The sequence below is a fragment of the Amborella trichopoda genome, chromosome 9, assembly GCF_054954075.1.
Source record: "Amborella trichopoda isolate Santa Cruz 75 chromosome 9, AtrichopodaSantaCruz75HAP2 v2.0, whole genome shotgun sequence".
NCBI lineage: Eukaryota > Viridiplantae > Streptophyta > Magnoliopsida > Amborellales > Amborellaceae > Amborella > Amborella trichopoda.
In genome coordinates, this window is record NC_142344.1 from 6,030,372 (window position 1) to 6,056,061 (window position 25,690).

At 34.8% G+C, this 25,690-nt stretch overlaps 2 protein-coding genes across 14 annotated transcripts; one reads left to right on the plus strand and one right to left on the minus strand.

Annotated features, from left to right (window-relative positions):
- Positions 1-2,298: 2,298 nt before the first annotated feature.
- Positions 2,299-12,773, minus strand: LOC18445515 (Pentatricopeptide repeat (PPR) superfamily protein). 13 transcript variants are annotated; one of them, XM_020674349.2, is made up of 7 exons: positions 12,004-12,773; positions 10,533-10,829; positions 9,682-9,800; positions 5,416-5,595; positions 4,656-4,703; positions 2,938-3,002; positions 2,299-2,735 (listed from the first exon to the last, which is right to left on the minus strand). In XM_020674349.2, exons 2-7 carry the CDS (start codon positions 10,662-10,664, stop codon positions 2,692-2,694), a joined length of 588 nt encoding a protein of 195 aa, XP_020530008.1. In that variant the 5' UTR covers positions 10,665-10,829; positions 12,004-12,773; the 3' UTR covers positions 2,299-2,691. The 13 variants fall into 13 exon arrangements, with proteins under 13 accessions (XP_020530008.1, XP_088703497.1, XP_088703496.1 ...); XM_088847371.1 differs by having other exon boundaries at positions 5,416-5,549; positions 12,004-12,765; XM_088847370.1 differs by lacking the exon at positions 12,004-12,773 and adding an exon at positions 11,805-11,921 and having other exon boundaries at positions 5,416-5,549.
- Positions 12,774-23,768: 10,995 nt separating this feature from the next.
- On the plus strand, positions 23,769-25,690 carry LOC18445516 (Transmembrane amino acid transporter family protein). The gene has a single exon (XM_006855653.4). It carries the CDS (start codon positions 24,131-24,133, stop codon positions 25,382-25,384), a length of 1,254 nt encoding a protein of 417 aa, XP_006855715.3. The 5' UTR covers positions 23,769-24,130; the 3' UTR covers positions 25,385-25,690.

Here is a 25,690-nt window from a genome sequence, read left to right on the forward strand (position 1 = left end):
CTCCACCACTTCCTAATCTAGATCGGGCTATTCCGATTTGTATCACCATTTTTTTAAACCCGGCCTTTTAGCCTTGTGGCCACCAATGAAAGGTTTGGACAAGCTAAAGTCGGTCGGATTATCAGTTGATAAGAATAATAATTTAAAATCATGATCTATATTGTTGAAAAAAGGATCAAACTTTTTCCAACCACTCTTGGAAGTCAAAAGCAACGAGTGTGATCAGTCACAAACCAATCAAAATGCTCATCTCCAATAATTTTCAATCAAATCTAGTTTTGTTACTATTGTGAGGATTTTCCAAATCGATTGACCGACCTTGAGCACACGAACCGCATGCCACAACCCTCTATTGTCGGCTTTGGATGGTTGAAAAGATGCTAGCAATTTGTTTGAATCCAAATCCTACTGCATATACTTCACAGACGTTTTTTTTTTTTTTCAAAAATATACTGGGCGGATGGGAAATATAGGGGATGATAAATGCTAATTTCTATGGTTGTGCGGAAAACCTTGGCCCAGAAGCCTATTTCCAGCCTAAGTATAAAATTTAAATGCTCAAAAAATAAAGCAGATTGAGCATACCAATGAACGCTTAATAATCGACATTCCAGATTTAGGAGATACAACATTTATAGAACTTGAATGTCTTTTGCTTTTCTTTTCATATTCATACATAGTCAATTTGAGAGTTTTTTTGGGATCAAAATAACTTTTTTGGATGGATTTTATTTTTAAGGTTGATCCCTTCGTTAGACGGTTAGAACAACTGTAGCAAAACTAGTATGCATGTTTGGTCCAACTAATGAATCACCAACCAATTCCTTAACCAATCAAATTCAAAGCAAAAACTAGATTTGGTTAAAAATTGGCTAAAATACAATATCTAAGCGGTTGAGCCAAGTCCGATCAGTTGATTTTGATTAATTGGATTGACTAACAAAATTTAGCAACTCCTTCGATAATAGATTTTATATTTTAAAAAGAAAATATAGAATGAGACCATTTACCTTTGGTACAAGATGAGACATTAATATTGACCACTGGATGTAAAATTGAGTGACTGCAATTATTCCATTGATCAAACTTAACCTTCAAAAGAAGTTTTTTCAAACTTTGTTATACATCCAAACTCTAAAACTTCACATCGGATGCACCACCTTGTATCAAAGGTAAATGGTCTCATCGTATACAATCCAATCTTAAAATTATTATTTCTATTTTTTCCTACTCTTTTTAATATTTAGATCGACCACTACAACTTAAGATCAAACTAAACTTTGATTGAACCAAACCCTTCCACAATTCTAGTGCCAATTCTACTCACTGAGTCAAAGTGATTTTGGTAAGTAACTACTCCAACATTTTTTACCATGAAAGTATTTTCAAGAATTACTTGTGATTATGAATAATTTATCTATTTTAAGAATGGTATTTTTATCATCTCAAAATCCTTCCAAAAGGGAATTTCAAAATTGAAATAATTCTTCTTACTTTTTAAAATGACTTTTTTAAGAAATAACTTAAAATTATAAAAATGCCCTTTTCAAAATTTAATAAGATATTGTTAATGCAATTCTTTTTTATTTGTAAGGACATTTTTGTGGTCAAACATATACCATGAAAAGTGGTGCATTTCTGAATGACCCATATTCAGAATTTATTTAATAAGACTAATGAAATGGTAAAAGGAGCACCTCAATCTCCCTCCCAAGAAGACCATCATTGTTATATTCCCAATCCTATCCCCCTTTCCAACCCAAAATCCCTCCTTCCCCTCCCTTTTGGACAACATATCGGGCCTGGCAGCCGTTGTCTAAGGTGATGGAAGCAGGAGGCCTTCCTCTATTTGGCGCTCCATAACTTTTCGACCCATGGGTAGACCCAATCCAAAAATTGGACCCATGGGTAGACCCAATCCAGGTCTGGGTATGGGTCCAAAATTGGACCCGACGGGTCAGGATCCAATTTGGACCCCAAACACTATTGGGTCTAAATCCGGGTCCGGTCCCGCATTATATTTCAAGTCGCAATTTATGCAATATATTTGACTATATAGATATTTTAATTTTTGGATTGGGTTGGGTCGGGTCTGGGTCCCACATTATATTTTCAGGTCCCAATCCGATGAGTCCAAGTCCAGTCGGGTCCAAGTCCCATAATAGCTTTTCTAATCTGGGTCCGTCCAACCTGACCTGACCACCCTACTACTTCCCCACATAAAAGCAAATGAAACCAGCCAATCCGTAATTCTTTTGTTCCCACCTCACAGTTCAAAAAATAAAAGAAAACTTCTTCTGTTCCCAACCTCAAATATTATTTGGAATAACAAAGTAAAACCATAATATAATCTTATTACACTCTACACTTTTTCTCTTTTTTCCTTCATTTTAGCATATCCATCTCCCTCATCTGACCCCCGATACCCCCAGCCCCACCTTACCCTCCCACCTCCTCTCTCTCTAAAGTCCCTCCTGCCACAACTGATTCTAGTTACTGAGAACAACCAGGAGCAGCTCACGTTGTGAGGCATCAATGTAGCAACCAGTAGGTGCAAGTGCTAGAGTTACAGCGTTAGAGAATTCCAACTCATTCTGATAATTCTTCGCTATGCCCTGTTCGGCGTAATGCGAGAAAACCCTGGGACACCGAATTATGTCAAGGAACCAGCGACCAGAAAATCAGCATTACTCAGCTGATCTCTTCTGCAAATATGATGTTGAAGATGAATTTTACTGCACATAAACAAACACAGATCAGAAACAGAAAATACGGGTTCTCCCACAGTTCATGAAAACCATGTAAAAAGATGAGATCATCAGGTTTTCCTAACAGTTGACGAAATTTTGTTAAAGCCATAAATTTACAAAGTGATTAGATAATCAAGTTGTCTAAGCAAAATATAGGCAATTGCTTTTTCTGAAGCCATTCACTTACCTTCCTCTCTTGGGATATTAGGCTGATCTGCAAGAAGCCGGTGGAATGCTGATAGGTCGGCGGAACTGTTCATAGAAAGAGCCAAATAAAATTTGGAGGATTAAAGTGAGGCACCAATTTATCCAAGAAAATGACAAAGAATAGAAAAAAATTGCAGCACATGAACACTTCAGAAAACCTACAGAACATGGAAATGAAACTATTTCCTATGGAACATCTAATATTATCGTTTACATATTCACTCACAAAAACATGTTCATGGCTGCATACCTACCAGTGTTCATGTCTCTGCATTTGCATGTCATGAGCATACACACAATATCTCAAAGAGAGAACAAAGAGAGGCAAAGAAGGAAGCACATCACATAGCAATTCCAGTGGAGTTAAAGACGAAAAAATGGCATTACCCAGCCATCTAACTCAACATCGGAGAGAAACAAATGGCATTGGTCATAGCAAATGAGAAACTAAGTTGTACTCTCCCTCTCTCTCTCTCTCTCTCTCTCTCCACACACACACACACACATGCAAACAGTAAGTTACCGAAAACAAAACAGATCACATCAAGCAGCAATTTATTATGCATTTCAAAAGAAATCTCACCGCCAGGTCACCTAAAGTAAAATCGAACCATTGATGCTGAAGGCAATTGATCATTGACACCGGATACAAAATACATGAATATTTCCAATTTTACACAGCAAGCCACTCATTACAATTTTTAAATTTCATTTCTCTATAGACCCAAACTTTCCAAACGTATCTTACAACATAGAGATTTCATCCTTTATATATTCTAACTTAACTTTTTAGCCCAAACAAATTTAAAAAAGACCTCTCTAAAAAAACCTAGCTTTCTCTCTTCTTTCTCTATCTTCACATGCTTCTCTCATGGGGAGAGAGAGTTGGGGAACAGGAAAAGAGACACGGGGGAGGGAGGGGAGAGAAAGTTGGGGGAATAGAGAGAGAGAGAGAGAGGGAGAGGGGTTTGGGAGATTGGAGAGAGAAAGAGAAAAGTGGAGAGAGGGGGGTTTAAAAATGATGTTTTTGTAAAATTTGTTTGGGCTAAAAAATAGGATAAAATTGGTCCAAAGGGTTTGAAGATATAATAAATAGAATCTTTATGCAGCTAGATAGGTTTTAAAACCTTGCAGAGAAATGAAACTCCAAAATAGGGTCTATGGAGACATTTTCCCTACTTTTTATAAGAGCCCAGAATCCTTCTCCAAGTTTTCAATCTATATCAGCCCATAGACATGTGCATGCGTGGACAATGATTTTTGTAAGCCTAGCAACTCGTAATATGGTATAAGCCCAACAACCCAGATTGAAGGATCCAGAAATAAGTGACTTGCGTTGTTAGAAAAAATATTTTGAAACAAATAGGATTCTGATGGACTCCAAAGTTCGTACACATGCACCTCATCTAGGCAATCCAAATAACAATAACGTGTTGTCAGTCTCGGCCGACAAATAGGTAAACTGTGTTTGTCAGTCTCATCCCTCCAAAAACACCACCTCTCCTTCACTCAGGGCTATTGGGCATAAGCTACACAACTAAATAAGCATTTGAATAGATTAAATATTCAATAGTCCATCAAAGTACACAAACTTCAACATTAGAGCATCTACTAGGTCCTCTGCCTAATAATTCAACAGGAAAAAGCATGTGGATGAAGAAAAGAAGGATATCAAATACAGGTACATCCCAAACTCACCTGGAATTAAGTGAGATTGCTGCAATTATTGATGATTTGAGAAGGTATCTGGAAAACCAAATCAGAGGCATGAAAACTGGGAAATGGAAGTCAAAATTTAATAATAGAAAGACAACAGTTTTTCACTTTAATGCCATAGACAACTGGAAGCACAACCAGTATAAGTTCCAATTTCAAAAACATGATAAATGAAAACAGTTAGAATGCTAGAATTGCTATTTATGTGTCTAACCTAGTTAAAGGGATGGTCATATATAACCCCTAAGTAACTCAATGTTAAAGAAACACTACATGGAATAAAACATAAAAATTAATAATGAAGAAAGGGGCTCATTACTCAAAATCCAGACTCCAGACCTGATACACAAAAAAGTATGGCATTAGATGTTCTCAAACATATATGCACATCATCAAAGAACGAAGAAGAACAAAAGAAAGTGAATTAAACTAAAAGAGAAATGAGGGATGAAACGATCCATAGAGAATTAATTGCACAAACTACATCAAGTAAGATGCTCAGAATAGAAGAATACATTGGATTTTTCCAGAAACCAATGTGCTGCGAACTCCATAGGTAGAGAAATTATTACTTAGGTACTACATCGAAATACCTTTTGTCCAATAAATGATAGTTATGAAACAGTATGAAGAAATTGGTGATCAACCAAAATGTAGATAAAGACCCTGATTAAAAACACTTCAATTTTGCAAGAACAACAAGAAATTGCATGATAATCTCTTTTTTGAGGAAAGTGATTACTCTGAATGGTGCATCTCATGAATAGCTCTAAGCCCCTCCAGACAATCTGAAAGACTTGGCCTTATCCCAATTCTTGCTTGCATTTGTCGTGCGGTTGGCTGCTTAGATTCACCTTTCAAAAGTTGGCACCCATCCTGCCAGAGTTTCTCAAGGGCTTTAACAATGCCATCAAACTCATTCCTGGTATAAAACATTTAAGGGGATTCAGAATCCTAGCGGACTCAAGGACGTACTCAAACTATTTCTATACAAGCATTTGAATAAAATACTCAAAAGTTCACAAGCAAACTAATCGTAAGGATGTATTGAGGAGCAACCATGTCTACAGAGATTATTATTTCAGAACAGCATCATATAAGTAATCATGCTTTTGACTTTTTTCAATCACCTGACAAGAGAAGGCACAAGAACCTTAAAACTTTTAGGCTGCAAATCGAAAACGAAAAAACTATTGAACCACCAGCACTTCCTAGGCATCACAAGCCTCATGAAACATACCATTCCTTAATTGCAAAGTTGGCCATAAACCCAGCCAAACCTAACCCAGAATATCGCCTGAAATAAGTTCCTCAAAATACCACAAGAAAAAAGAAAAAGACCCTAAACTCTGTCAGCTTTTTAGAGGTTAGGATTTCAATGAGCATAAGGTAACAAAGATTCTCTTAGCTTACAAGCACAAACACAAGAGCAAGCATTTTCAACCATCTGCCAACATCAATTCAATGCACCCAGGTTAAACTATGACTACATTCCACCACTAACTTGGCATTATAATCGGAACGTGTCCAGTATAGGCATAGAGAACATTCAGGGGTTTCACACAAAACCACACTTAATGGTCATCTTTGTTTTCTTTAAAGCTACTCAATTCTAACCTGAAACGACCAAAAATTGAGCACGACAAATGGCAGTACTCTTGGAGGGATTCTCTTATGCATAATCTGCCCATCCACAGACGTATCAGTTCTCAAATAAGCTCTAAGAAGCACAGTGAAATCTTTAAAGTTGTTTTAGGATCAGCCTTGGTCCTGAAGCTTGTATCACTCCTCAATCATCCTTTCCTGAAGCATCTATGATTTTCTAATACTATTTTGTTCTTGTTATTACCTGGATTTGTATAGGGCTCTTAGACACTATAATCAGGCCGTTAGACACCAAGACACCAAATTGTTCTACCAAAGAACCAGTAGGTAAGATAAAACCATAATTCCTTACACTAGAAGAAACCATAGTCTGCTGATTCTTATTTATTGAGTCATATGACTTTCATTTTCGTTTGCAAACAAGACTTGCATTTTGCATTTATTAAGGATGACCAATATAAGGAAAGCCATCAGTGATAAGGATAATTCTTTGATGGGTGACTTTACAGTATCTCTCAAGAATACACGACCCCTAGAGGTGGAAGAAATTTCTAGGTGTAGGAGTGGAACTTCAACAACATACGTCCCCATATAACTCCATCATAATGCCACACGATGGTCTACACACACCAACCGCACAACAATAAATAGAACCTATTGCCTAAACAAGCGGCGACAAGCCCCAACTACTTTGCAATCCCATAGAAGAAGCTGCAATGAGCAGCATAAACATAGGACATCACACCCAACTTTTTCTTCAAATCCTAGCTTTCCAATTCCTAGTCTTAAATTATTATTTTCTGTTTTTTTCACCATTTCTGCTCTTAGAAATTATATATATATATATTTATATATATATATATAAATATATATATATGGGAAATGAAATCATGTCACCATGTCATTATAGCTTAATGAAACCACACTTCTAGAAAACCATGTTTGTGGTATTTGTAGGACACAAATATACACACTCTCTTCATCTCAATAATCAATATCAAAAAAAAATTAATTAATTTGCACCCTATATACGGTCAAAATGAGTCCCCTCCAACAATGAATATAGACCTTCCATTTGGTGAATTTCAAGATCTAGGCCTCTAATTCAAAATCATTTTTTTTTTTTTTAACGATGTTAATCTACTGACAATAAAGTGATCTAAAAAAATTAGAAATAAAAAAGATCCTTCTAAAGTTTAGATCTAAGCATCTCACCAAAATGGACAGCCTATGCTAATATGAAATCACTATATATATATATATATATATATGAACGACTATGGGTGAAGATGAACAGTGATTTCGCCACCCTCATCACCGTCCAAAGTTCATTGCACAATACAATTGTCCGGTAGTGTTTCATTTTTCATTTTTTTTCTACAAATCGGAATGACCTGAAATATAGAGCGTGTATTCATAAAAAATAGGGGAATCTATGAAAAATATCAAAAAAATCTTTTACATAAAAAATAAACCAAAATACCCCCGAAAAGTTTCAGGGGTATTTTGGTCAAATTTTTTCACGAATTAGTTTTTTTATATTTTTATTTGGTGCACCTCACTAAGATGTACACACGTTCCAAATTTCAAGTCATTTCGATTTGTAGAAAAAAAAATGAAAATTGAAACATTACCGGACAATCGTGACCGTACGATGAACTTTGGACGGTGATGAGAGTAGACGAAATTACTATTCATTTTCGCCTATGGGTCTTGAGAAAACTTTTTCTATATATATATATAACAGTGATGAAAATAACCATCATCAAAGGTATGTTCTAGGTGATGGCATGCTCCATCTATCACCATTCAATCCATTGATTGGGTGGTGACAACCATCATGATAACTGATACCTGTGGTCATGAGGATTAATTATGCATTCCCCAAACAGGATATATTTCATTTTGACTTTTTTTTTTTAGATCGATTTTTCATAAGGATACTGAATGGTTACAAGTAAACGATTCCGTGAGATAAGGTAATCATAAAACTTTGACCAATACAACTTGCAGCTCGCACTGCTTGTTGACCATAATTCATGAACCTGTTATTATATCCAATATAACGTCGCATTTCTCGACAAATATAATGAGTTTCGCTATTCTAAGTGTTTATTCTATTCTGGGTAATGAAGAACTTGTCACTCTCAATTCTTGGGTTCAATAATTCCTCTATAACTTAAATGACAACAAAAGCTTTTTCTATTCTTTTACTAACCGATTCATGTATCTGACTTCATTCCGCCCATGGTTGGGAACTAATGATTGGTTCGTTCTACAAAGATTTTGGATTTAGTCATAACGATCAAATTCCACTTTTCCAGTTATTCTAGATACTATTCTAGATACTATTTTGAAATATCGGATTTTCTATTATTTAAATCGTGTATCTCCTTCACTTGTAGTGATTTATCATTCAATGAATTAGAAGAAAACGCATTCCATTTGACATAAAAAAAAAAAAAATCGTAGATCCCATATCACAACAAACTTATACACAAAATTACAGTGTAAACCCAAATTTATACACAAAGTACGAACACATATTAGCGCTTTAGCAACTCCTCAAAATATAAACAACTTGAAAATTCGGATAAATTTTTACATGTTACAGACACTTCTATAGAAGTCTATATCCCCCACAGCCATTCAGAACTCTAATCAATCCCAAGTCACATATGCAATTTTCTAAAAAGTGTGGCCAACAGGATCTGGCGTAGTAGGACTTGCACACTCACAATCCAAATTGTAAGACCCAGAAAGACCAAATGGTTCATTGAATTTAGCTGGAAGTACCTACCTTTCTATCCAATTTTAGCCCTAAATAATATCAAGATAGGAAGAATTTGAACTAACCAGCTATAAGCAGCTAATGCAACAATATTGATTTTGTTTCTTGTAATTTGTTCATGTTTCAATGATTCAAAAAGTCACACCAAGAGCTCGACTAGGTTAGAGACCACACCCTGTTCTCTGCCTGTCTATCTTGTTAACCCCGTCACACCTGTGAGTTGGACCATTACAACTTTCCTAGCAATGAAAGGGGTAGTATATTTAATCGGCATCTGATCCATTAGTTAAAACGCTTGGTAAGTGTAAAAGATACCGCACGTCTAAATGGTTCTGGCCCAAATGAATCAAACGCCCTTGCATGATAAATGGCTAAAATGCACTTGACCTAGAGTCAACTTGCCTTTCACTGAGTGGCTTTGGCAGTTTCAAGAGAAACATACAAGGCCTCCATTAATTCAAGTATTTTGCTCTGATAATAACCCTAAAAACAATCTACTTAGGTCTTATGATGCCCGAGTATAACCAATGTGAGAGACAGACCATGCAATAAACATCTGGACAATCAATTCACCACTCTCACCAAAATCTTTGAAACAGAAGAGAAGCTCACAATGTGGTTTTCATGGCCCTCAAAAAGCTTTCCAAGGATTCCATCTGTTTCCCTAAGAGCTCCTTTTTCATGCCTGGGACGCATGTTAATACACCATAGTATTTGGTGTTTTGAAGTACCTGTACTAAATAAGAAACAAGTAAATACCAAAAAGAATAAGATAATATAAAACTAGAACTGTATGGATTAGAAACTGTCATGGTTGCGAGAAAAAACTCAAATGATTAATCTTAATGGACATGAAAAATTAAATTTTATACCAGGATCATTTAAAAACATCTAATGAAGAAGTGCCCACTCCGCTAGTTCAATTATTAATACAATTAAACTCAATATAAAAAGTGGATTAGAAGCGTGTTAATCTGCTGGCCCGCTAGGCTAGTCACGATGCAGCAGAAAATAAAACAAAAATTAATAACAAATAAACCACAGATCAGATAGAGATTACATCCCACTTGAAATCAGTTCACCTTTCTCTGTAGATTTCACTTCTTTCACATGTGCACGTTTCAAATCTTAGAGATGATGCTTGCAACCTTAGGCCAGTCTCTCAGTTACAAGAACCAAAGACTCAGATGCACAGCACTGATCCTCGAGCCTCGATGGATCTGGCTCGAGAACTTCCTGCACACAAGCCAAGGACAGAGTATCCTAGGGTTTTCTACACATTTTGGCCGCAATGTCATGCACTCGGTGACATCAAAGAATGAAATGCCATTTTTCTCCATAACAATAATAATTGTGAATTTTCAAAAGGGACAGAAGAAAGAGAAAAAAGCTTCTTTTTTTTTTTGAATCTGATATTGAAGAAAGCAAGTGCAAAGAGAAGGGTAGTAGACAATGAGCCAAACCTGCATTCTCTCGATAATGGAGGAGGCATTCCCAAATTGAGAGAGTAGACGAGAGTTAAGGTCTTCCCATGTGTCCATTTGGTCTCTCACTCTCTTGTATTTCTGCTGGTACTTCTTCACCAGCCTTTCCATCCTCAAAGACCCTAACTTTTTGCAGCAATGGAAATGTTTTGTTTCCAAGTTGGGATCTGATAATAAGGTTCACTCTAGACACCCCTTAGAGAGAGAGAGGAGGCTTGGTGGATGGAACCGCGCAAAGAGCGGATCAAAAGAGGACGGGGACTGAGGCAGGACAATCTGAAATCAATACATTTTGAAAATCAATCACTCTCGACTTGGATTTATGTTTTCTCCTATTTGATTTTGGAACCAATTTTAAAATTCATAGATTCATTTCCATAGTTTAGTAAGCAGATGGGTTTACGTCAAATCTACTTAGCATTTCATCAAACAATTTTCTTGCAAAACCAATCCATAATCTATAATCAAGATCCATGAATATGTATCAAACCCAACAAATACCCAAAGGAGAAATCTAGTGCGAGAGAACACACAAATAACCCAATCAACAAATCAGAGGTATTATAGGAATATCTCTCATACTAGTGTTCTGCCGCATGCAATTGGTCTTTTATGACCACAATACAATATGTGACCACTGACCAGTAATCCCACCAAATAACCGCAGTTCTTCAATAATTTTAACTACTTCCTCTTTCATGCATCTTCAAACAACAAATACAAACCAATAAACCGAACCAAAAAAGCAGAGTCTTAAATCCATGCATGGATAAAACGAAAGTCACCCCCATTATTGGTCAACCAAATATATTGATTAAAGACCCTAAAATTCCAAAATAAATACATACGAAGCAACAGAACAAAAAATTTAATAAGAGGATTTTATCAAACAATACCACTGTAAATAGGTAAAATAAAAACACTGCTTTCCAACAAAAATATAGATCAATTAACCATGAAAAGAAGAATAAACAATAATTGCCTGAATAATCCATTTAGACAAGTTTCAGAATTGCAGAACCACCACGCAAACTCTAACTCTTCGCCAGACGAAACTGATTTAGGCATTCAGGAAAAATAAATAAATAAATAAAATATGAAATTTGGCTATATGCCCAAAACTACCGAGGTCAGTGAATGAGAGACTCAATAAAATATAGCAGTTATCTCTAAACCCTATGTTTTCCGTGACAAACTGTGATGATCTCAGCCATAAACAAGCATAACCCCAAACCAAACCATAATAACTACCTTCAAAATCAAAACCATGAATAGAGAAAGATATTACAAACTTAGGGGTGAAGAACAAAATGCCAACTACAAATAACCCCAAGGCTAGCCTATCTTTACAACTTAACCCCAGCGAAAGTCTTTTTCTCACTGCCTACCCCATGGATAATTTTTAGCAAATACCCTTGAATCAAAGTCATACAAAAGGTAAAATGAAAACCTCGGGAAAACATGTCATCCACCACAAAATGGGGGCAAGCACTTGCTTCTAGAAAGCATGCAGTCTGGAGCGGCCAGCCACTTTGTTTCTAGAAAGAATGGAACGGTTAGCTATTTTGTTTTTAGAAAGGATGCAGTCAAACATAAAATGAGAGAGGTCCGACACTTTAAGCGTGCGGTCCGACACAAAAATGAAAGCAATCCGACAGTTGTTTAAAAGCACGACGTTCGACACAAAATAAAAGCCATCCGACACATAATATGGACAATCCAACCCTTCGGACATACAATACGACACAAAATGAGGCCAATATGATACTATGGGTAGTTTTGTGTATTTGCTAAAACAAATGAAGTTTAAGGTAAACAATGAGAAAAGAAGTTTAAGGTAAACAATGAGAAAAAAACTATGGTCGGAGGTAAATCCGACAATAAATCCCGTGGGCGGTTGTTTTGTAGTTTTTCCAGTGAAAAGTTCGCATTCTTGCCGACTACACCGACAAAGGAAGGCTCCAAATGCCGCAAAGGCTGTATGAAATGCACTCAACTGGTAACAAAATCCTTAGGAAAAGGACAGGTTGTGGTAAATAGGGAAGTTATGTAAAAGTTGAGAAGGAGAGAGAGAGAGAGAGAGAGAGAGGTTATTTGAGTTTAGAGGGAGAGAGAGGATGAAGACGGAGAGAGAGACTGACGACGCTTGCGTATCTGGTTCAGAGAGTAGAGAGAAAATGAGGAGCGCGCTGATGACACGAAATCAGAGAGTACAAAAACAGAGTACGAAAGAGACCATTTATTTATCTTTTGTATGACAATCATTCCAGCCCCTTTTTTTAAATTTAAAAACGGGTGGTTTGTGATTGGATAAACACAAAGTTTCAAAAATAAAAAAGCCACGTATGCATCGAAAGATTGAATTGGGCCGATCCAAATTAAAAAGGCCACGTATGCGTCGAAAGATTGAATTGGGCCGACCCAAAATAAAAAGGCCACGTATGCATCGAAAGACTAAATTGGGCCGATCCAAAATAAAAAAGCCACGTACGCGTCGGAAGATTGAATTGGGCCTGACAACTGGCCATCGGGCTCAAAAGATCATTTTTAAATATGATACAGAACTCTAAAAAAAACCAAGTTTCACATCCATGTGAATCTCTGTCAAACGTAATAATGATTTTTTGAATATCTGTCAAACGTAATAATGATTTTTTGAAGCGTTATGCATATAAATTTGAGAGGATGTCATAGGGTCAGCACTTTTAAATAATAAAATATTTTTAAAAATAAAAATTTTATTTGAGGTATGTTTTCTTTTTTATTATATTTTCTATCATTTTTAACAAATATGGGGAAATATTTTGTCTATAAATCTATGTTCTTACACTTTTTCATATTTTTTTGAATTATTTCAAAAATACCCCTAATCATTGATCCCATGAATTTTTACCGTAAATTAGGTCGATAGCTAGTATAGTTCTCTATTCATGATTCAACTGTTGTATTAAAATATAAAAAGAATCCCACATAAAAAAGTATAAAGAATCAGTAAGATTTTGAATGCTTTGTTTATGTATGAAGTCACGTTACAATTTCGTTGATGGGTAAATATCGAGTAGTCAAAAAAATATTAAAAATAAAAACATACAAAACAAATCTAATCAAATATAAAAATTATATTTAAAGTATGATTAAACAAAGCACATCCAAATGAAATTGAAAATTAATTTGTATCGCGATATATTTTTGAAATTTTTTAAAAAGATAAAAAAAATATAAAAATAAGTATTAATAAACGAAACAATTTTCAATCTTTGTCAAAATGATGAAAAAAATTAAAAAATGCTTTACAAACAAAATCAGTTATTTTTTAAGATTTTATATAATTTTTTTTAAAATACCCAACCGATTCACCAAAACTTGCCGAAATTGAAGGCCCTGTGGTGATTCCTATCTAACTAGGCTGATATAATTTGAATTAAAAATTATTGAAAATAATAAATTTTAAATAATCGAGTTGTACCTTGGGTATTTTTTAATAATTTTTAAAAGATAAAAAAATATTAAAATCAATATGAATGATTAAAACAATTTTCAATCTTTACCAAAATGATGAAAAACATTAAACAAAATCCTTTACTTTTTAAGATCTTATATAAATTTTTTAAAATATCTATCCGGTTCAACAAAACTAGCCATAATCGAAACCGGAACTGGCCCAATGGCGATTTCTATCTATGGTGGCCATTATAATTTGAACCGTCCGATTTTTCCTATACTAAAAAAAAGTACAAACGTAAATGATTCATTCCAATACTTTACGAGCGTCGAACCAAGTTCAGGAAGAGCGAGCTTTAAATGCAGTTTGGTACTTGAAAGTACGCGACTTATTTTGGGCAAAAATACCGATGAAAACAGGGACGTACTTTTTTTCCATTAAAAAAAAAATGGATTTATGCGCTAACTTCCTATTTTAAAATTCCAATATTTTCGAATTGGCATAAATCATATTTTTAACAATGTTCATTCATCATTAGGATTTTAAACTTTAGGTGGTGGTATAATGTAATATAATTAACATCCACCGGTATGTATGTTTTCATTAATATTTGAACTAGAAGCAGGCTTAAAATGTGCAGGTTTGACCGCTGCAGGCCCTGTATGTATTTCGTGATATAAAAGCAGTTGTAAAATGTGGAGACGCCTAAAAGAGAGGATGATGAAAGTAGTTAGTAGTTCTAAAATGTGCAGTGCAGAAATGTAATGTTGAAGTACTAGCAAGATTAGAATAAGAAAAGGCTATTAGGATATTGAAAACACTTTGTACTGGGATATTGAGAACAATTTGTATTTTGTCAGGAAATGTAATGTTGAAGTATTGGCCAAGAGAAGGCTATTGGAATATTGAAAACACTAGTGTTGAAGTATTAGCCGAGATTAGAAAATCCAAAGGTAGTTGCAATTTGGGGGTTCTAGGAAGCGAGGGGTTGTAGAGGTATTTTCTCTCTCTAAAAAAATGTTTTTCTCTCCTCCCATATTGAGTCTTGAACTTGAAAGTAAAGTTAAAAAACAAGCCAAAAACTCGAGAACTTTTATTCCAAATGCTCAAGAATTTGATTACAAATGACTAAGAGAAAGTATTACAAATTATTTAAGTTCTTTATATAGAGCAACCACAAAACAATGGTGGGATGCTAAAAAACACCTAAAATTGTCCAAAAATACACATTTTATGAATTAAAATATTAATTCCCTCCATGAGGGGCCTCTTGCGATTGTTAGGCCTCGGGAGTTTTTTCGGACGCTTACGCTGGTAATTTGGACAAGCAATCGTCATAGAATCAATGCTTGAACTATTGCGTACGTTTTGATACCCTTTAATCGTCTTGAAACGGATTTTTAAGGAAGAACCCAAAATCCGGCTAAGTTCCATAAACTTGTGATTCTTCGACCACCAATCCAGTACGATCTATGACATTCCAAGCTTTATTTTTTATCACAAATCAAAGAGGATACTATCACGATCATTTTGCAATAAATTTCGTCAATTTTGGTCTCCGTTTGAGTACGTTCCAATTTTGGAAAGTCGCCGGAAAAATAAGATTTCGGAGACCGAAAAAGTATGGCATTTTCAACCTTAAAAATAGTGTCATCCGGCTTTCGATCATCCGTAAAAACTATATCAAACTGTATCTCTTTGAAGCACAGATGCAACAGACCCATATTTGAGATGATCCGACGGATCTTGAGCTATGGCCTCTCAAAAAATTAGATGTTCTTCTTTATAAAATCTGGATGCCCTGCCATAAACTATAAACACCAAAATGTTGTCAAAAGTCTAGGAAGCTGAAACAAAGAAGGTTTGAAAGATAGTGCAATAAGGTTAGTTAGAGAAGGGTGTGGTTTCCATAAGGTTGCGACCTTAAACAATCCAAGGCGCATCTTCAAATTTGATCATAACATACAATTTTGATGTAAAATATTCTTAGGATTATCTCAAAACTATTTTCATATCTAATTATAAAGTTTTAAACTTCAAAAATAGTTAAAATCAAGTAGATCTATAAACATATGAAAATTTAAAAAATGGATGGTCTAGATAATGTGTTGCAAGACGCACTATTTTTGGGACTTAAAATCATTTTTTCTTTCATATTCATACATCTCGATGTCGAGATGCTCAATTAGAGGGTTTTTCAACATTAAAATAATATTTTTCGATGGATTTTTGAAGTGCATCCGTAGTTGTACATTTTAAGGTTGCAACCTTATATAAACTTTTTTCCTTTAAAAAATGTTGTGTGGTAGCTGGTAAAAAAAATTGATAAGAAAAAGGCTCTTGACTACTTCAAACTTTAAGCATAGTGGAAAGCAGCATTCTCATGTTGATGATGAAATGGTGAAAGAGGTGATGAAGAAAAGGCATAGGTAACGAAGTTCTAAACCGACTGGTGAACCTTTTTTAAAGAAAAAAGAATGGACCCGTGAATCCTATTTTAGCATGCATACCATACATACATAGCCAAAGAGACAATTGTCATTTGAGAAGAATTTCACAGTAGAAACATGGTAGATAAGGGTCCAGGATCCAGACATCTAGAAGGAAGTTATTGTGCAATGTTTTAAAACAAACAATTTGGGGCCATATTTTCTTGCTCCTTGAGATATTTGTACTTCAATTGTTTGATTGGAATGAGAAGGATGGGCTACATGTACAAGGCCATGGATCACCACAAGAGATTAATAAGTTTAACCTAAAGAATTATCAAACTAAATACATGGCCTAGTCCAAGTACTACTTGACAGAGTCTCACAATTTTTATAGAGATATTTCTGAATATTTTGATGTTTCAATGAATATACAAGACCAGTATAAATATAGAGACAAGAACGTACTCGATATGCAAAGGAGGGCTGATACACTTCATGTTTGAGCACCCAACATCTAAGCCTGGGCATCCCTTCTGTCCAACGGAAGTAATGTAGGTAGGGTGTTGCCGTCCCTTGAGAAAATGCTCTTGGGGTTCGGATAGTTAGCACTTTGAGACTAGCCAGGAGGTGAATCAAAGTCTTGCAAAACATACCTCCTTTCCTCCAAAAAGTAGTACTTGCACATGGCAATCGGTGTAGGAAAAATTGCACCCGAATGGTTAATCGGACATGGCCCGGATGCGGTTCAACCAGCTTAATCGGTAAACTGGTCGGTTCAACTGTTTCAATTTCGGCCTGTTTTGATTAACTGGCCGGGTATTTAAAAAAAATTCAATAAAAATATAAAAAAAAAAAATTTTTAAAAAAAAGGATTTTGTTTGTAATCCATTTTTTAATGTTTTTACCATTAATAATTATTTTTATATTTCTTTTTGAAAAATTTCAAAAATACCCCTAAGCATAAGTCGATTCTTTAAAATCCATTGTTTTCATTAATTTTCAACTTCATTTGGACGTGCTTTGTTTAATCACTTTAATTATATTTTTTATTTATTATTATTATTATTATTTAAATGCTTTTTTTATCACCCAGGACTTACACGATTAGGCCGGTTGAACTGCTTCTGACCCCATGTCCAGTTAACCATTCTGGTTCAATTTCTCCTACACTGATCCTAACCCAATTTTCATTGTGTTTGCATTTTGCTTCTATTTTCCTAATGTTATTGGTGGATTATGTTATGTATGCTAGACTTCGGGATAAGTTTATATTTTGGTACATCCATACATTCACATGTGTTTATTTAATTGGAAAAATGACTTTTACCCCCCTCCTTAAAACTTATTTCCCTATTAGCCCATTGGGTTAATAAAAGTCCCTTATACCCCGTAAATTTAAAATTTTGGGACTGTTAGCCCCCTAATTGCTTTTTTATTTGGTTTTTTTACAAATTTTATATTTATAATTTACAAAATTTTCCCTTCCCTTTCTCTTCCGTTGCCTAAAACCAATCTTACCTATGTAGATCCCACTCTATAAATTTAGACATTAAAAAAAAATGAAATTTTCTTTAACATTATGACCTACTTTATAATTATATCGACATCATTTGAACTTGAAAAATGATTAATCAAGATATTTGTTATTATTGTTAATGGTTATTATTATTTATTTATTACAAAACTGTATCAAAATACTTATAAGAGATGAAATATTTAACAATTAATATATTATTGTTGTTATTATTGTTATTATTATAATTATTATTTAATTATAATTATTATACATTATTATCATAAATAAAATTTATATATCAAGTCAAAAAAGAAATATGGATGATTAATGTATGGGTTTGACATTTTGTAAAACAAAAAGATCAAATTTATAAAAAAAACATTGAAAAATATAATGAGCGGGCTAATCGTCCCAAAGTTTTGCAAAGGATTTTCGTTATCCCAAGGGTTAGCAGGTATAAAAATTTAAGGGTGGGAGTTAGAGGTCATTTACCTGTTTAATTTAGAATATCTGTTGGCTTCCCGTTTCGGTCAAGATGACAAAATCAAAATCCCCCTCATTTGATATGGAATGTTTTTTTTTTGTGGATGTAATATTAGGAAATGTAATGTCCTTTTTTTTATGGATGTAATATCAGGAAATGTAAGCTCAATTTCTTCTTTTTAACTGAGCCTGAATCGAGATAACAACATAATTTGAGAGAGCATTAGGTCCGTCTAACACATCCCTGAATAAGATATCTTTACTGAATATCCAAATGCACAATTTAGAACTTGTGTCCATCAAACACAAGACTGTTGAACTTTGTACAAGAAAGCCGTGTCAGCTCATAACAGGCGGGGCTAGCCGTAGCTCGAGGTTAGCCCTAGCTTGAACCTGGCCAAGGGGTCCCCGACACAGGAGAAGGCCAGGGCCGTCCTAATTCTATAGGGCCAATCCCAACCTTCGCCCCACATTTTGTAGCTCCACCCTTAGCTTTGTCCGAGGAAATTATGGCCATATCATAATACTTTTGCAGTATTACAATATGGTTCAATTTTTTTAATATTTTACGTAGAGGTGTTACTCTTTCGTGTATTTTTTTTTGAGTAATGATCCTATGAGACCCTCCCACACCCATGTGTGTAGGACCTTAAAGTATCATCATTAAATTTGGCACAGATCTTTAAAAAAATCAAGCTTCACACCCATACGATAATTTTTATAGAGATCTGTGCCAAATTTAATGGTGATCTTTTGGGATCCTATACACATGGGTGTGGGAAGGTCTCATAAGATCATTACTATTTTTATTTATTTTAAAATTTTGCCTTCCGATCTAATATTTGTAATTTCATATTGTTTTTTATTGTATTTATTTATTTATTTGTCTACAGGGTTGTCCAACGCGTTGGAGGTATATTGTCCAACACTAAACATCACTCTAGCATCGTCTGATATTACGAATATCATAGAGCCCGACTTAGAATTTTTACATTTTGATATTTGTGACATTGGATTGCAGGATATCTAGTTTTTGTAACGTCAAACAGCTTGTCCAATAAGCAATCTGATGTTTAGAAAATAAAACCGCTAGACTTACTTAAAAAGGTTATGGGATTCGAGATTCTAAACATCGAATCGCTCACTGTAGGGCAGCTCGTTATTCAAAACATAAAACTGACCTCTAATATACCTCCAAGCCAATACACAATCCCATATGTTACAAAAAAAGAAAAAAAAAAAGATGGTGCAAACATTTAACTCAAGAATAAAAACTAAAAAAATAAAAAGAAAGTACAGAGTGAGACCATTTACCTCTTTTCACCGTTGGATGTGAAATTCGATAGCTGTAATTATTTTATTGACCAAGCTCAAACTTCAATAGTAAATTTTTTGAACTTTGTGACGCATCCAAATTATCAAACTTCACAACGAACAATTATAACTAATTGTGGCCACCTTGTTTCAAAGGTAAATAATCTCATATAAAATTTGGGATACATACATATCTATTTCATAGCTGTGAGGCCTTCACCGATTCTTTTTTTTTTCTTTTACGGAGAGGGAAAGTGATTCATTATTTATTATAATAAAACAAAGTGGAGTGGCAATTAAATTAATGGCCACCAAAACACGATAGACCATCATAGGTACGATTACTTTACCAATGGAAAACGATAATAGATTAAACTAGTGACATGGGCCAGAAGCAGTTTAATCGGCCTATCCGATGAGCACTCCAACAGGAGAAGTTTTGAGTGGTTAAAAAATTATTTAAAAATATATAATTTTTTTAATAAAATATAAAAAGTATATTTAAAACATGATTAAATAAAATCACATCCAAATGAGTTTGAAAATTAATGAAAAAAATAGATTTTAAATAATCGATTTGTGTTCAACGGTAATTTTGAAAAATATGAAAAATGTAAAAATAAGTATTTATGGCCAAAAAAATTTCCATTATTTGTCAAAATGATAAAAAACATTAAAAAATACATTACAAACAAAATCCCTTATTTTTTGGGATTTTATAAAATAAATTATTTTTATTTTTTTAAATATCCAGCTAGTTCACCAATACCGGCCGAAGGCGGTTCCGATCTAACCGGGCGGTTAGAATTTGAACCGCCCGATTTTTCCTACACTGGATTAAACTGACCATTATTTTTTAAAGGATATGGTTTGTATAAGGTTGCAGCCTTAAACAATCAAATTAAGTTGCACCTCCAAATTTTATCATAAATATAATTTTGGTGTAGAATATCATTAGTATAGCTTGAGAATCTATTTTTATCTCCAAAAATGGTTCAAATCATGTAGATCTATAAAAACTTGAAATAGACGGTGTAGATAATCTGTTACAAGATACTATTTTTAGGACTCAAAATCTTTTTTTCTTTTCATATTTATGCATCTCGAAGTCGAGATGTTCAATTAGAGGGCTTTCCAATATCAAAACAACCTTTCGTGATGGATTTTTTAGATGCACCTTAATTCTACATTTTAAAATTCAACCTTTTATTTTATTTTTTTGAAAAATGTGATTAAACTAACCATTATTCTTGGCATTAAGTAAAACAAATACCAAGTCCTCAATGGAAAATATTTTTACTCCACCGGGAGCATATAGTGTCCATTTATTCGCTCGAGTAAAACTCAATCTAGGATTAATTTTGGGATATAACCTTTTCAAGTCATAGACTAATCCCCAAAAAAAAAAAAAAATTGCACTCTCTATGCACTTTAAAAACATACTGTCTCAGATCTAATATAGACTATCTATTTTTTAGAGGGTGACTTATAAGTGTTAGATAACACAAAATTCAAAAAAAACTTATTTTGAAAATAATTATCATGTAGTTCGTAAGTGATTCCCAAAATTTCAAATTGGAGAAAATCTATTGCGACCGAGGAAGTAGATATATAATATGCTCCATGCTTCCTTGATTGTAGAACAATGAACAAAGACCCAAAGAGTTTTAAAGGAAAATGCCATAAGTTTCGAAAATGATCAGCCATTTTTCCATCACCCAATTTGCGCCCCAACTCTTGATGAATGATACAACGGTAAATTGAATGTTTGATCGGCTCCTATAGTGTGCTCCCGCGAGATCATGCTTTGAAACTACTCTCAAGTAACAAAACCTAGTTAGAATATTTTATTGTTCTAAAAGCCTGGGATTCTCACTTCGATCATTATTTTCAAATTCTAAATCTAAAAATTTGGCATATAATAGTGCCTTATAATTTTTCCAAAAATTAAATTAAATTAAATTTTGTGTTTAAGTGCTATACAATGGAAGTATCCGATTTCAATATTGAAAAAAAGCATTATTTTTAAATTTTTCAAGGCTGGCCTATATAAATTCTTGCCCTATCCTCCAAAATATACTTAAAGGGTTTCTACCCAAGCAAGCTTTCACCAAATGTTATAATTAAATAAACTATATATTTATTTAGAGAAATTGACAAATGCTGAAGATAATAAATATACAATGTTTTATCTAGTGTTGGTAAAACTGGGAGATCGATCTGCTAGCCGCCCGATTAGATAATGGCCGGTTCCAGTTTTGGGAGGTTTGGTGATCAATTAATAATTAAAAAAATTATATATAAATTCCTAAAAATAAAGAATTTGATTTGTATTGTATTTTTTAATATTCTTTACATTTGAATAAAAAAATTGGTTATTAATCTCACTTTTATATTTTTCCATTTTTTCAAAAAAATTTAAAAATACCTTTAGACACAAATCGATTCGTTAAAATCAATTTTTTATTAATTTTCGACAAAAATACGCCATGAATGTGTTTAGCTTTACTCAAAATTTACAAAAACCCCCCACGTATACTGTCTATGCAACTTACTCCTAGCTAACCTTTTCTCTCATTTTTTTTTCCTATAACCACATTTCCTCGCAAAACCCCCTAGGTAAAAAGTTGTTATTTTTTTGACAAAAATACCCTTCCGGTACAAAAAAAAGAAAAAGAGAGAGTCAATTGGCGGTCCCAAGTATCGTGTTGCCTAAGTGGCCAATTCAACCGGAGTGATTTGGCTTCAGAAGGTGTACTGCTGGAGAGCGTCTTTATATTGCCGGAGTGCTTGTCTTCATTGCTGGAGTGACCTATTCAACTGTCGGAGCGCTGTGGCTCCAAAAAGTGTATTGCCGGAGTGAGTCATTGCATTGCTGGAACACGTGTCCTCATTGCCGGAGCGACCTATCCAATCGCCAGAGCACTTTGGCTCAATAAGGTGTACCGCCAGAGCGAGTCTTTGTATGGCTGGAGTGCATTGTCCTTATTGCCGGAGCGTTTAAATGGATTGTCGGAGCATTTAAAACACACAGGGAGAGAGTCGTGGGCAAACGCCACGAAGAGAGAGAGGGGGTAGTTTAGTCTTTTTTTTTTTTGGATTGGTGGTATTTGCGAAGAATGCCGTTGTGGGGAAAAAAATGACAAAAAAAATTAACTAGGGGTAAATTGTATAGATAGGAAACTTGGGAGGTTTTTTGTTATTTTTCATTTTTATATGTTTTTCACATTTTAGTAAAAACAAATTATATATATATATTTTTTTTTCTCAACATTTTTTTGAAACCGCCTCCAGGGCATCCCCGGTCACTCATTATCGAGGAAAACGTGGGGAACGTCGTAAAGTAGCAAGTGCTATTCTCAGGCCCGTGAATTTTTTATTTTTATATTCTCAAGCGTACGAGATTTGGTACAAAGCACACCACGGTACAACATTAGAGAGAGAATTTGATTGATTTTTTAGGGCTGCAGTTTTATTAAAATAAATAAAACCTCACTTTATAACTAATTAAAAATTATAATTCAAGCATCAAAAAATCTTTGCATGTTGGCTTGAATATTATGGCTATAAAAACAAATTAAATTTCTCAGTTTTCAAATAGTACATATTATAATAAATTATTTGTACCATTCATTTTACTTAAGAATAAGTCTTTATTGATAAGATTGTATCATTTTTTGAATTTCAAAATTTTATTGTTGGTGATGGAAATTGATTTTAAATCCATCATGGTTTCTATTACAATTTTTGAAGGAAAATTTAAAGTGAGGTTTTATTTTATTTTGATATAGCTTAGGCGTTATAAATCTTCATAATCTGATTTTGTTTTTTCTATTTTGTTTTTTATCACGTTGGCCAGGCATATTTTTAGAGAAAGGGAGAGAGAGAGTTTGATTTTTATTTTTATTTGGAACGTGGATTTTTTTTTTTTTTTTTATCACGTTGGCATTGATTGCACGAGCAGGCATTCATGAGAGCCACCGCCAGATTGCAGGATATTAAGAGGGGGAAGAAAGGGGACCTGCTTCGTGAAGACGCCGTGCTGTAATTCTCTCTTCTGGAAATATCTTTTTCAAGAGAGAGAGAGCCAGTTCTATATAACCTTGTGATCGTAACTCTGAACTTCCATGTTGCAAAGTGAGAAGAGGATTTGAGAGAAGAAGATCTGAACCCCAAAATACTCAGTTCGAACCCAGAGTCCCAATTTTCACTGACAAAGATCCAGTTTCATAGATCCAAACTGCCAATTGAGAAGGAGAGAGGAAGGGATTGATTCAAACCCCCAATTTCCAAGTCCTAAAAACCCAAATCCAAATTCGCAGAGAGATCCAAACCACAAAATCCCCATTTCTGTAAAAAATCCGCCAAACCCATTTTCCTCTAGAGAGAGATGGGTTTAGAGAGAGAAGCATGCTCATCCTCCCATGCCCTGAAAACCCCACAAGAAGACTCCCCTCTTCTCCCCAAATCTCAACCTCTCTCATCCAACTTCAAAACCTTCGCGAATATTCTGATCGCCATTGTTGGTGCAGGTGTACTCGGCCTCCCATACACTTTCTCGAAAACTGGTTGGGTTTCAGGTATTTTAATGCTCTCAATTGTTGCCTTTCTCACCCATTACTGCATGATGCTCCTTGTGTACACAAGAAGAAAGCTAGATAGGGAAAATTTCACAAAAACTCGAAGTTTTGGGGACCTGGGTTTCGCAGTTTGTGGACCAGCAGGGCGAGCAGCTGTGGATGCCATGATTGTTCTCAGTCAAGCTGGTTTTTGTGTAAGTTACACCATTTTTGTGGCCAATAGCCTTTCCTCTGTTTTTCCCATACCGAATATTTTGGGGCTCAAGCCAAAAGCCACCTATATTTGGGGTCTTTTCCCTTTCCAGTTTGGCCTAAATTCCATTAAACTCTTGACCCACTTGGCCCCTCTGAGTATATTCGCTGATGTGGTCGATATCTCGGCCATGTTTGTCGTGATTGCGGAGGATTTGGCCATCTATCTGAGATCAAAACCAATTTTGCAGGCCTTTAATGGCTTATCAGTGATCCCCTATGGCCTTGGTGTGGCTGTGTATGCATTTGAGGGAATTGGCATGATTTTGCCCCTTGAAGACGAGGCCAAAGAGAAAAATAGCTTCGGAAGGATACTGGCCTTGGCCATGGGTTTCATAACTTTGCTTTTTGGGTGTTTTGGGGCACTGGGTTACTTTGCTTTTGGCCCTGAGACTGAAGATATCATCACTCTCAATTTTGGGAAGAGCTTTCTCACTGATACGGTGCAATTGGCTTTGGCTGTGAATCTCTTCCTCACTTTCCCACTGATGATGAACCCTGTTCATGAAGTTATAGAGAGAAGGTTCAATAGAGGGAGATACAGTTTGGTTTTCAGATTTGGGATGGTTTTTGGGATATGTTTGGTTGCACTTTTGGTGCCAAACTTTGCAGATTTCTTATCCTTGGTGGGGAGCAGTTTTTGTTGTACCTTGGCCTTTATTTTGCCTGCTCTCTTCCATTTTTTGTCACACAAGGGGGATTTGGGGCTTGGATGGGTGGTTTTGGATTGGGTAATTATGGTTTTGGGGGCGGTTTTTGGGATATCAGGGACCATTTCTGCTGTTATGGAGATCATAAGTATAAAAAACTGAAAAGGTTAGGGATTCCATATTGAGCTTCTGCTTCAGTTTTGAAAGAGAGGAACTTTTCTTTGTCATGTTCGAGTTAAAGTGATGCTGTTGCATTTAAAGAGGTGGGAGTTTGTAAAGAATCTAAAGATTATGTGGGACTGAGGATCTGGAAAATGAAAAGTTGAAGCTTTTTGGAGAGGGAAATTGCTGTGTTGCTTTTCATGTTCATAATACATAAACTTATTTGTTTCTCCATAGTTTTTTAGTGGGAATTTGTATTTGTTGAAGATATGTAATTTGGGTTTCAATTTTAAGTGTTTCTCCATA

Excerpts from the sequence above, each read along its gene's own strand:
- LOC18445515 (XM_020674349.2), bottom strand. The coding sequence starts at position 10,664 with ATGGAAAGGCTGGTGAAGAAGTACCAGCAGAAATACAAGAGAGTGAGA. Across the intron at positions 4,704-5,415 it reads CATGAGATGCACCATTCAGA|ATACCTTCTCAAATCATCAA; the intron begins GTAATCACTTTC and ends TTGGTTTTCCAG. Across the intron at positions 2,736-2,937 it reads TAATATCCCAAGAGAGGAAG|TAAAATTCATCTTCAACATC; the intron begins GTAAGTGAATGG and ends GTTTATGTGCAG.
- LOC18445516 (XM_006855653.4), top strand. The coding sequence starts at position 24,131 with ATGGGTTTAGAGAGAGAAGCATGCTCATCCTCCCATGCCCTGAAAACC.